Here is a 13,866-nt window from a genome sequence, read left to right on the forward strand (position 1 = left end):
TCATAGGACATTTTTTCCTCTACTTCCAGTCAGGAATCCGTCCCTGCAGTTTGTCGGTTTTATTAATGTTCACCCCGTATAGGTTCTGATGAGTGAGTTTATGAGTATCCAAGTATGTGACATAAATGGCCGTATCTGCTGATTGCATTCACTTAGACGCATAAATTTTTCACACCGCCAAGGGACCGTACAACTTAGTATGTCACATAAATTTCAACTTGATACCTCTAACCGTCCCTGAGAAAAGGTATTTTAATAGACTCACAGACACACTGATCCTATAAGGGTTCAGTTTTTAACGACTGAGATACCGAACACTAAAAAGTAGATTACAAGGTCTATCAGAAAGTAAACTGCTTTCTTCCAACAGGGCCTGGCAGAAAAACAGGTCGATTTGCATATAGCGACATACAAGGGGTGTTTGAAAAGTCCGTGCAAAGTCCGAGAGATGGCACCACCGGCGCGCATCGAGGTCATGTTTAGTTAGTAGCATCTTTGGAAAGAAGGCACACCAAGTTTTAGCCATATAGGTCTACTTCTTTGTGTTTGGCATTCGGGCGAATCAAGGAAGTCGAGTGATTGTCAAAAAATGGACGAAAAAGAATTTCGTGTGGTGATTAAACATTACTCTATGAAAGGCAAAACGCCTCAGGAGACTAAAGAGAAGCTTGACTCTGCACCTTCGATTAGAACAGTTCATAATTAGTTTCAAAAATTTCGTAGTGGCCATATGGGCCCAAGTGATGATGAACGTTCTGGACGCCCTGTGGAGGCTGCAACTCCAGAAATCATTGATAAAATCTATGATATGGAGATGGATGACAGAAGAGTTAAGGTGCATGACATTGCTAGTGCTGTGGTCATCTCGAATGAGCGGGTACGTAATATTTTGCATAAACATTTGGACATGAGAAAGCTATCCGCAAGATGGGTTCCACGATTGCTCACGCTTGACCAAAAACGGAATCGTGTGAAATGTTGCAAGGATGGTTTGCAGAGGTTCAGGAAGAATCTGCAGAACTTTAAGCGTCGTTTCGTCACTGTGGATGAAACATGGATACATTAGTATACTCCTGAGACCAAAGAACAATCTAAACAATGGGTTACCAAGGGAGAATCTGCACCAAAAAAGGCGAATACCACTCCTTCGGCCGGAAAGGTTATGGCGACTGTCTTTTTGGATTTGCAGGGGATAATCCTCATCGACTATCTGGAAAAGGGTAAAACTATTACAGGTGCATATTATTCATCGTTATTGGACCGTTTGAAAACCGAGCCGCAAAAAAAATTCCGGCGATTGGACCGCAAAAAAGGCCTTTTCCATCACGACAATGCACCAGCACACACCTCAGCAGTTGTGGTTCGCAAAATTAATGGAAATAGGATTCAAACACGTTTCACATCCCCCCTATTCTCCAGACTTGGCTCCCTGGGGCTACTATTTGTTCCCCAATTTGAAGAAATGGCCGGCGGGACAATGATTTTATTCAAACGAGGAGGTGATTGCAGCAACTAATAGCTATTTTGCAGACTTGGACAATTCCTATTATTCGGAAGGGATCAACAAATTAGAACAGCGTTAGATGAAGTGTATAAGTCTAAAAGGAGACTATGTCGAAAAATAAAAAGAAGTTTACTCCAAACACGTAAGTAGTTCTTATTTTTGCACAGACTTTTCAAATGCCCCTCATATAGCGAAACTGGCCAGGGGTTATGTTGTGAAACAGTTTCAGTCACAACAGCGAAACCATTAGGTATTGCCATTTCGTGCGCTGTTCTAGTTTTGAAAGTTATGTTTTGTAGATGGCCACCATTGGTACGTTGACAATCTGCAGTTTAAATCTTTCTCGGTACTTTCGTTCTAGCATTTGTATAGGAATGTTTCTGATTTCTTCACCAATGGTGTCTTTCAGTTCCTCAATTACGTGTGCACGTCTGGCATAAACGCTGTTTCAGGAACCCCCAAAGAAAGCAATGCCAGACCGATAAGACGGCAGATCTAGGGGGCCACAAAATGTCCCCATTCCTTGAAGTCATCTGGTTACTAAACACACTGCACATGTCACTGAAATTTGAGCACCATGAGACGTAGCACCACACGCTGAAACGAATAATCATTTGCAGGAAACTATTCAAGTTGATATGCACGGAATGCATCAACCATGGCAGCTTACCGCTGACATGTGATTGTGGTTGCTCGTCCATATTCATCCTCAAAAAACAAAGGCTTATTTTGTCAGTGAAGAAACAGCGCACCACACTGACATTCCGATAGCCCACCCGGCTAGCCGCGTGGTCTAACGCGCTGCTTCCCAAGCGGGAATTCATGCCGGTCCCCGGCACGAATCCACCCGGCTGATTAGTGTCGAGGTCCGGTTTGCCGGCCAGCCTGGGATGTTTTTCAAGGCGGTTTTACATCTGCCTTGGCGAATGCGGGCTGGTTTCCCTTATTCCGCCTCAGTTACACTATGTCGCCGATTGCTGTGCAAACACTGTCTCCACGTACGTGTACTCCATAATTAATCTACCACACAAACATTTGGGTTTATACTTGTCTGCTGTGAGAAGTTCCCCAATAGCTTGTGCCGATGGTACAGGATCGTTCCGTCTAAGGGGGAATTGACGACGGTAGTCCTGTATAGCAGCAGCAACACAGGCACCGCTTTTGTAAAAGGCTTAACACACATAGCACGTTCAGGTCCACTGCAGCATCCCACCTCGGCAAATGGCGCACCTACCTGAAACATACAACAAACTTTCAGTGTTGCCAATAATACCATTTCACTTTTAGAGACCAATTAAAACAGACAGTTTTTTTGCCACACATTGTACTACAAACAAATATTTCTTGCATTGTATTAGTGATTAACCGGTTTTTTTCTTCTGTACCTCGAACAGCCTTTACGTAGTGAGAAGTTTCATCACAACGGATCAGCTCGAAGGTAGGGGACGAGCAGTTTACAACGGACACATTGACATCTGCAAGGAGAAAAGGCGGGGGTGGGGGTGGGTGCAAGAGGGCACTTGCGCCCCCCCCCCCCCCCCCACCCTCCGCACTCCCTCTTGGAATAGAGTTCTTATTCATTATATTCATTACAGAGGTATCTGGGATATGTGGACTTCTCTGTGTCACCCATAAAATGTAGGCCTTATGGTATACCAAATCACGAAAGTGAGCAACTCATTTACAACCAAAATGACAATTTTAGTCTCTCCCCGTCACCCACTTCCACCCATGGATAAATTTCTGAGGATGCCCATGGATAGACATTAAGCTGTAATCATCTCCTGGGAAAAATCAAAACTTGGTGATGCTGTTAGTCTTCCTCTGCACATTCACTCTCCAATGTGACACATTTCATGAACAGTGGATGACCTGGCGGAGAACTTGTTGTAGAAGTCTACATTTTGGCTGATTAAGAAATAGTCCCAACTCCTCATTCTGCAAATGTCTGCCACACAATGGTTTTCTGATCCCAGGAAAAAGAAGAAGTGACTGGGTGCCATGGTAGGCGAATATAGGGTGGTGAGGCCATATTTGATAGCCCAAAAAAGCAGCATGTGTGACTGGCCTGCGCTGAAAGAGATGGAGCAGTGTCATGAACCTCACGGTCTGCCACTAACCTGTTGGCGCCATACCATGACAACCTCAAAACATACTAAGCATCAGCTTGCCCAATGATGGTGGGGTCTTTGCCCTTTCCAGCGGTGGCGAATCCATATGTTTCCGATGCTCTCTCTGCTCCTTTGTCTTGGGGTCAGACTAATACACCCAGAACTCTTTCATTCTGATCAGGGAGCTGAATAAATCATCTGGATTCTCCTGATGCAGCTGTAGCATGTCCGCAGCTGCCTCGCTTCGGCAGACTTTTTGAATAGGCGCGATCATTTGTGAAAGCCAGAGATGGTAAAAGTAACCCATGACAGTTTGTCCACTCTTAGTTTCGTTTCGACTACGATGCGGTGATTTTCGAACACCAGGATCCTCACGTCTCTTCTGATTTACAGTTCCACACAGAGGATGGTCATCGACTTTTGTAGTCCTGTCTTCCTCAGTTGCGTGTAATATTACGGTATATTGTTAATATTTACTTATGGACCGTCTATAGCAACCGAATAAAACACAATTTTAGTGCCACACGCGTTTCGCCTTTATTTTCTGCAAGGCATCATCAGTGGCCTGGAATATGTACATATGTTAGCTATTTTATTTACATTTTTGTCACTGTGCCTATAGGTTATAAACAGTTCTGGTGGTTGCTATTTCCTATTAAGTAGTAATGTTTTGAACTGTACTTACAGGTTGCGTGGACAATTTCTTACGTATTACGCTCCTGTTGCATTTTTGGTGTTGTTCTTCTTCTTACGAACCCCAATTTGCGGTTTTTTCCACATTCCACAGCACTATGCACTGAATAGGATTGGGGAGAAGAGAAGTTTGTGGCACAACTTGACCAGAAGAAGGGATCGGTTGGTAGGACATGTTCTGAGGCATCAAGGGATCACCAATTTAGTATTGGAGGGTAGCGTGGAGGGTAAAAATCGTAGAGGGAGACCAAGAGATGAATACACTAAGCAGATTCAGAAGGATGTAGGTTGCAGTACGTACTGGGAGATGAAAAAGCTTGCACAGGATAGAGTAGCATGGAGAGCCACATCAAACCAGTCTCAGGACTGAAAACCACAACAACAAACATGCACTGAACGCTTGTTTTAATGCAATGTTTTGGTTTCTGTTGCAACCTCACCACAGACGCAATAAAAGAAATAACAGATATACTCAGACTGACAACTGAACAAAACTACTTTCATTTTGAGAAAGAATATTATCTACAAACTGATGGACTGCCCATGGGATCCCCAATATCAGGAACACTAGCAAATATTTTCATCAGTCACCTAGAAAATCAGATATTTGAAAGGATAACCACAAATGAAAGTTTCAAAATCATATATTGGTACAGATACGTGGATGACATTATTTGTCTGGTAGATGAGCCAAGTGAAAAAATAGATGAACTCCACTCAGAAATAAACAAAGCTCATCAGAACATAAAATTCACACTCGAAAAAGAAAAAGAAAATCAAATAAATTTTCTTGACATTACAATTAAAAAAGAAAATGGCAAACATACATTTAACATCTTTAGAAAACCAACAGCCACAGACACAATAATACATTCCACATCCAACCACCCCCATAGCCAGAAACTTGCAGCACTAAGACACATGTTGCATAGATTAAACAGAATCCCACTCAGCAAGAGAAACTACGAACAAGAAATGAATACAATCATACAAATAGCTAGGAACAACGGGTATGACACACATGTGGTACACAGGCTCAATCAAAAAATAAAAACACAAATAAAAAACAAACACAACATTTCCAGAATACAAAAGAACTCACAAGCTGAAAACTTACAAAACCACTCAACAAACACACACAATGACAACACCACACAGAAAAGAACCAGATGGTACACCATGACCTACACACGTAAACTAACACACAGAGTTGCAAACATCCTAAAGAGACAGGGCTTCAAAATAGCATATAAGCCTGGGCAAACCCTTCAATCACACCTAAGCCAGCCAGCTACCAAGAGGGACAAATTCCAACAATCAGGAATATATAAACTTGAATGTCAAAGTTGTGATGCAGTACACATAGGCATGACATGCAGGAATTTTGAAACAAGATACAAAGAACATATCAGATGTTGGAAGTATGAAACAAACCATTCCACATTTGCAGAGCATTTAAAACACTACAACCATCATCCTACAAACATGGAACAAGAAATGAAAATAATGAGAATAAGCAACCATGACAAACATCTTATACAAACACAAGAAAACTTCCACATCCAGAAAGCCATAACAGAAAACAAACATGTGATAAATGAACAAACACACATCAGCACAGGCTCCCTACTACACTTAATAAAAGAAATGATAAAGTAAAACAAGAAAACTCTTCCCCACACCATCTGCCCCCCCCCCCACACACACACAAATAAAATAAAATAAAAATAAAATAAAGTAAAATAAAATAAAATTAATATCACACCAAAACACACACACACACGCGCACACACACAAACGCGCACACAAATGCATACACGAACAGACCAGAGATACTTCAATAATTACACTCATAAGTTTCGATCTTTGGCAAAAACATTTGACAGTCGGCAACAGAAACCAAAACATTGCATTAAAACAAGCGTTCAGTGCATAGTGCAGTGGAATGTGGAAAAAACCGCAAATTGGCGTTCGTAAGAAGAAGAACAACACTAAAAATGCAACAGGAGCGTAATACGTAAGAAATTGTCCACGCAACCTGTAAGTACAGTTCAAAACATTACTACTTAACAGGAAATAGCAACCACCAGAACTGTTTATAACCTATAGGCACAGTGACAAAAATGTAAATAAAATAGCTAACATATGTACATATTCCAGGCCACTGATAATGCCTTGCAGAAAATAAAGGCGAAACGCGTATGGCACTAAAATTGTGTTTTATTCAGTTGCTGTCAGACGGTCCATAAGTAAAAATTATCAATATACCGATGGTCATCGACTTTGTTCTTCAGCATTCAGAGCATGGAATTTTCGGTGCCGCATGACCTCTGCGTCGTTTGAGGGCGCATTGTTGCCATGCACTTCCACCAGTTCACCATGGATTGTTGCAGTGTTACTCTCCTTCAAATGCAGAAAACGAATCACCTCACGACGCTCATACGTTCTCAGAGGGCTGAACAATTTCGTTTCAGCGCCCCTAGCGCGGTGCTACGACACTTTGACGCAAGGCATTCAATGTGCACCAGGACTGCACACATGTTGAGACGAAGCAAGTTGAGTATCCAGTGTCATCTGCTATGTTTTTCGGCCTCCCAAGATTTTCTAAATTTTTTCCTAAACTATTATAATTACAATATGATAGTTTACCTAGTAACCAGTGAGTGCATAGTAATTTCAGACTCATAAATAATCTTAATCCCATTAAATTTAACTGCTCTTATGTACTACTAGCTAATATTGTTGCAATGATCTGATTAATTAACTCAGAAACTTCGTAATTACGAAATATTGTTAACTGAAAAGGTTAACGCAGTATGACCTTACATATTTAGTGAGCAGTAGGAAACATATTTCAGCATATTGACGCATGCCATTTGAAAGTATATCTCTCGCGCTTTTCCATAAGGTATCTAAAATTGTCTGAAACTAATTATCTTTCGAATTAATCAACATATCAACATCAAAGCACTAGACCATTGCTAACTTCAGTTACAAATTACTGTTAGATTCTGAACTTTGGAATTATAATTTCGTTGATATATTTTTTATGTTTCGTTTGACGTGCAGCATTTGTTAATTAACACACTAATTAGAAAGTTCAATATTTTGAGGGTCATAAAATATTTTATTTAAGATGGTTGCCGTCAATAGTGAGTAGTGTAAAACATACTGTTCATAGGCGAAACTATATACAGATGTAGCACATCTGAGATCAGGCAGTCTGCGGTTGAGAGTAAAACGAGCAACACCTACGTCTCTTGTCGTGAACAACGTGCTGTAGTCTGACAGCTAACATTCTGAAATATTTGTATATACTGCATAGAGTTCGTTTTCGTGAGTTTAATTCATGACTTCTATGACAATAATTACTAATTAATTCCGAGAGAGATCTTACTAGAGGAACAGAGTGATTATTGACTTCTGTCACCAATGACTGGTTAGCAGAGCATGTTGACGGACTCACTGATTATGTCTGTGCACTATTTTAATTGTTTCGAATATCTTAAAAGTCATATGAGGACAGCGATATGATGAACTGATACGTTAAATTTTTGCCACATGCAAATTCTTTTGAACTACTGGATTGTGTTGTGTGATTACTGCACTACGACCATTTAACAGTTTAGGAACTACTGCTATAGGTAGCAATCGGCTTTCCTTTAGTTCGAACTATATGTGAGACCCGAGACTGTCAGCGAATGCTTTAAACCAAGAGACACAATTGGTGTCGACCACAATATTGCTATAGACTCTTAGTAGAAATAACTTCTTTCAAGTAGTTTTGGAGCCAGCGTAGTTACAGAGAAGAATAGAAGAATCTTGTGCAGAAGGAAGCAAGTTTGTTCTAATGTGCCTGCCAGAAAACAAAAAACTAATCATTTAATTCAGTTTGTTCGAAGAGATAATTAAAATTTTATGACACACCTCTTAGTCTTATGACGTACAAGAAACAAATCGAGATTGATGCTACAGATTTTACTAATTACCAAATATGTTCAGTTATTGATGATCGTCTTCAAACTAGGACCTATAGTCCTGTCTCGATATCTCGAACTGGGGACCTAACAAAAAATTCAAATAGTTCAGAGTTCGACTTAACGGAAACTTGAATGACCAAAGTGGAATCAGAAAAACCGTCGAAATAAGAGTATGTTCAAAACCGCTACTGTACTTTCAATAACATTTGCCTTCCTTTATAAAAGGAAGCAAAAAGTAATGGCTTGGTTCAAAAGGCTCTGAGCACTATGGGACTTAACTGCTATGGTCATCAGTCCCCTAGAACTTAGAACTACTTAAACCTAGCTAACCTAAGGACATCACACACATCCATGCCCGAGGCAGGATTAGAACCTGCGACCGTAGCGGTCGCGCGGTTCCAGACTGTAGCGCCTAGAACCGCTCGGCCACTCCGGCCGGCCAGAAAGTAATAACTAAAACAATAATTAAAAGAATGATGATTTTTAAATTCTTTAATTACTTTTCGAGGCCACGGTGGTCTAGCGAGTAGAGCGCTAGACACCGGCCCTGGAGGTCCCGGTTTCAATACCGGATATGGCGGGATTCTTCCTGGCTCCATTTGCTGCATGATGGCCGCAGTTCCACTCAGCCTGCTATCAAATGGGTACCGGGTATCTTGTCCGGGGCTAAAAGGCGATCGGGGCTGTGGGCCCGCCACCCTCCCCTTCCTATTGCAGTGGCGAAGAAAAGCTGCACTTTAGCTGCAGTCAGGTTAACAAGCCGGTCAACGGCTTGCGCCACGCCTTCAAATTTACCTTTTAATTATTTTTCATTTACTTTAACATTTGAAATTAAAGTCACACACAAATTTCATGGAATACAAAAGAACACATCTGTTTCATTCTATTTTCCATGCTCAACAAGCTGTGTCATCAACGCCCGCAGTTTCTCCGCAAATCATCTGAAGAACCAAATTATGTCTTTATAGTTAGTGTGCCACCACTCGCCTGAGCGAACCTTTCAGTGCCGAGACTAACAGCAAGTGAGTTAGCTTTTTTTAAGCACATAACCTTAGACTGGTATTTTTTGTCCTCTACATTGACTAAGCCATTTCAACTAACATTCAGCGTGGCACTTCCACTTTCTCGCTCCATATGAGCGACAGCAGTCAGATCGATCGGTTACAGGATTGCTGATAGTGTGGATGAAAGAATCCCGAAAGTTTTCGCTACGTCCTTCTTTGGTCAAATGTTTGAGCTGAGCGAAAACAAGACCTGCTATGAATCACGCAATGGGATTTTGTCCGAATTTTCGTAGCCAAACAAAGAGTGGGTACTTGACAAATGGGGTATCAAAGTGACCAAAGTGAGGTCTAGTTTTACAAAAACATACTTAATTGCTTGAAAGTAATCAGGGTGATTACGAAAATCTTTCTTAGTGATTTGAGGAACATTTGAAATATTTCAAGAGCGGGTAGCTTTATAACTGTCAAAAAATTCATCTCTTCAAGGTCTAGCAGTTTCGCAACTAATAAGTTGCATTGGTGTGATAATTAACTGTTAAAATAGTTTTATTCGAATCAAGAACGAAACTGAGGACATTTCGAGAACAGAAGACAGTAGAAAACTAAATGAGGGGTCGAAAAGATCACGCTTTCCGCACAAAATCTGCAAATAAAAAAAGTCTAAAAGACAGTCGTATGTTTTGTGAAATTATTTGTGTAAAAGTAGGAAATAAAATGGATTAGATAAACTATTAATGCTCCTTTGATTAATGCTCCAAATCATGTGCAGCAAATGAGGAGCCAGTTGAGATTTTAAAGTTTAATGTTTAATTCTTCAGTGCTATAATTTTAAAGAGTGCTAGAGGATATTTGCCTGGTGGGTTATGTTGACCGTGCAGTCTGTTGTATCTGCCCTGACATATTTCTGTCATCTACACTCAAAGATGTAAAAATGTTCCAACAACTTTCCAGTCTCAAAAATGTTTCACTAGAAAATCCTTCAAACACCGGGAAGGGAAATGTGCCTTATCAACCTGCGTCTCATTTGCTGTACATGATTTCGAACATCATTCACGGGTGTGTTAAGTGATTCTCGAATGTATTTTATTTCTTATTTTTTGACAAATAATTTCACAAAAATCTGACCTTTTTTTCTTCAAACTTTTGTTTTCACTACACATTACATGGCCTCATTAACCCTCTTTTCTTCTGCAAACATAAAAAACTTGAACTTCTTTGATGTCTTTTTGCAACTGATTTATGTACTGTGGTAAGTTACGCACTATTGGGACAAAAAACGAGTGTCGCAAAAAGTTGCATGACGAAGAAACTATCTGAACAATTCGCAAAACAATTAGAATTACCTAGTGTTCACCAGCCACTAACTTCGAATTGGGGTATAAACTGTTTTCGGTACTATCTGTCATGACAATCCATTCACTTTATCCAGCGTATCAGAACACGTGATTTATTCGACCACCGACATTTTTTCAAGGGACTTCACAACTTGTTTGATTGATCGAGAAACTCGATTTACCGAAGTTAGAATTGGCACGAGCTGTATCTGTGTTTGAGTCCACGCACTCTACAGTTGTTCCTTCCACTGCTCAAAACATTCCTCCACATTATTTCCCGCGAGCTTACGTAAAGCTCCGCCAATTATCCCGTCCGGCAAGGTGGAAGAACACATATTTGGTAAACTGCGCACCAAAAGCCAATGAACTAAAAGTTTTCTTTGGCACATTTTACAGTTGAATCCGTCTTCAGAAATAATTAATAATGCAGTCAGTCTCTTTTTGTCGGAATATGTACAATGCCACTAGATAATAAAACACTGGTCATGATACTAATTAATATTGTGGCTGAAGCTAAACAATTAGACCACCAACATTATGATTAAAACTCTTTTTGTCAAAACATGTACTGTGACACTAGATAATTAAATACTTGTCATAATAGTAATTAATACTGTGGTTGAAGGTAAGCAATTAGACCACCAACTTTATTATTAAAACTTCTTATCATTCGATTACAGTTATCCAATGCATTGAGTGATTATAGAGTACTGGACGAATTACAGGACTATGTATTTTTATCGACACTGAACGCCCATCTTCAGAGAGAAACCTCAAATTCAACGTTCTGTTTGTTGATAAGTAATACTCCAAACTGCAATCGCAAGAAATAAAAAAAAAATGAAAGTGTGAACGACTATGGGAATCCATCCCGCATGAAACTAGTGAACTGAAGCCTAACATATGCCTTACCTGCAATAGGGTCTTTGTTAACACTGCATTTTATACCCGCACAAGTCATCCCACCCAGGTAGCCTATTAGTATGAGTAGCTGAATGTGACGCACTGATATTGGAAATTTGTGGTAAGTTCCTATGCGACCAAACCGCTGAGGTCATCGGTCCATAGGTTTACACACTATTCAATCTAACCTCATAGGAGGGGAGCCACGCGAACCGTGGCAGGGTGCCTCAGACCACGCGGCTACCAGCACGGTCTCACTGATATTGTCGTTAAAGGGTGCTACTTTTCTGCAGTTTGGGAAGCGCACAGTTTTACATTTCTGTACGTTTAAAGCAAGTTGCCAAAATTTGCAGCACTTTGACATCTTATCGGGATGTGGCTGGGTAATTCTGCAGCTTTACTTTCTAATGTATAACAATCGAGGCAACTATGAAATCTTCACGGGTTATCACCCGAGTGGCGACTTCGCCTGAAGATGATGGATACGCATTCCATTGACGCGTTGCGACTAGAAGACGACGCCACTCGGCTGATAACCCGTGAAGATTTCGTAGCTGAAATACGCCGAGAAAGCCTCTAATCGCATAAACCGAGGCAGCGATTGCAGGGCACTTGGCGGTAAGTGTAGCCGTTCAGTGGCAGATGGCGTTCGCAGAAGCGAACAGCGAGCCAAATTCCGCGCCAGCCGGACTGCACTGGGCTCGGCCGTTCCTGGAGAACTGGACGTTACTCGCGATTGCGTCACCGCTTCGCCTCATGAGCCAACAGTCCGAGCGCACGGAGCCGCAACTCGCGGTCAGTTAGTGCGCCACTGGAGGGTTAACGCTAGCGCCGTACACATCTGAAACTGACCCCTAATCTTCTAACTCAAATAAACTAAATCTCAGTAAGTCATTATAATGTCAATATATAGAGTGTTAAAAAAAGTGTCTAATACTTTGAGAGATGGTATGTATGTCTGTATGTATGTATTGAACTGGGGATCTAGAAACGACGGAGAGGCCTCGTCGCCGTCATAGCCCTCACTGGTCCACAACCCCACAACAGGCTACAGCAGTCCACTCACCCCACCGCTGCCCTCTACCGAACGCAGGGTTATTGTGCGGTTCGGCCCCCAGTGGACCCCACGGGAACGTCTCATTCCAGACGAGTGTAACCCCAACGTGTGCGTGGTAGAGTAATTATGGTGTACGCCTACGTGGAGACAGTGTTTGCGCAGCAATCGCCGACATAGTGCAACTGAGGCGGAATAGGGGGAACCAGCCCGCATTCGCCGAGACAGGTGGAAAACCACCTTAAAAACTATCCACAGGCTGGCCGGCACACCGGACCTCGACACTAATCCACCGGGCGGGTTCGTGCCGGGGACCGGCACACCTTCCCGCTCGGGAAGCAGTGCGTTAGGCTTATTTCACATCAACCCGGCAGCCGACAAGCCTGTATTTTGCCGGGCCGACACGGGACCTACCGCCTCTTCACACATAGCCGGCAGCCGCATGGCATGCCGTGCCGTCCTTTCGCGTCTCGTGCATATTGAGTTGACCTCGACATAAATGGAGCACGACCAGCTATTAGCGTGGTATCTCTTGTACAGACGTTTGATAAACAGTAGAAGAAGAAGAGTGCATTGGGTCCATCCACTCAGTATGAGAAGAGACGAAGTGGGTGCAGTCTTTGTTCTTTTTGAGAAATTAAGGGGAGATGAAAATAAGTTTTTTAATTATTTTCGGATGAGTTTACGAACTTTTACACATGCACGAATGAAGAGTTCCATTCAACGCGTTAATACATCCTTCCGAGAATGTATCCAGCCCATACAAATGTTGGCAATTAGAGTCAGCCGCGCGGGGTAACCGCGCGGTCTTGGGCGCCTTGACACGGTCCGTGCTCCTCCCGTCGGAGGTTCGAGTCCTCCCTCGGGCATCGGTGTGTGTTGTCCATAGCGTAAGTTAGTTTAAGTTAGATTAAGTAGTGTGTAGGCTTGGGGACCGATGACCTCAGCAGTTTGGTCCCGTAAGACCTTACCACAAATTTCCAAATTAAAAAATGGCTCTGAGCACTAAGGAACTTAATTTCTGAGGTCATCAGTCCCCTAGAACTTAGAACTACTTAAATCTAACTAACCTAAGGACATCACACACATCCACGCCCGAGCCAGGACTCGAACCTGCGACCGTAGCGGTCGCGCGGTTCCAGACTGTAGCGCCTACAACCGCTCGGCCACTCCGGTCGGCAATTTCCAAATTCCAATTACAGTCATGTGAGTGGGAAAGAAAACAATAGCTGAAATTTTAAAAAAATTATTATCCTTAAGGATGTATAGTTTTGCTATGACCT

The 13,866-nt window shown here is 41.9% G+C and overlaps 1 protein-coding gene across 2 annotated transcripts in view; it reads right to left on the reverse strand.

Moving 5' to 3' along the window:
- The window catches only part of LOC124802607 (pancreatic triacylglycerol lipase-like), a 237,942-nt gene that overhangs the window by 102,869 nt on the left and 121,207 nt on the right, over nt 1-13,866 (reverse strand). Inside the window, exon 3 of one of the 2 annotated variants that reach the window (XM_047263490.1) lies at nt 2,552-2,738. The exons of the other annotated variant lie outside the window; for it this stretch is intronic. Within the exon in view, the coding sequence (XP_047119446.1) occupies nt 2,552-2,738 (187 nt within the window). The remainder of the gene's footprint in view (nt 1-2,551; nt 2,739-13,866) is intronic. 2 annotated transcript variants of the gene reach the window in all.

This window comes from Schistocerca piceifrons, chromosome 6, assembly GCF_021461385.2.
Source record: "Schistocerca piceifrons isolate TAMUIC-IGC-003096 chromosome 6, iqSchPice1.1, whole genome shotgun sequence".
NCBI classification, from domain to species: domain Eukaryota; kingdom Metazoa; phylum Arthropoda; class Insecta; order Orthoptera; family Acrididae; genus Schistocerca; species Schistocerca piceifrons.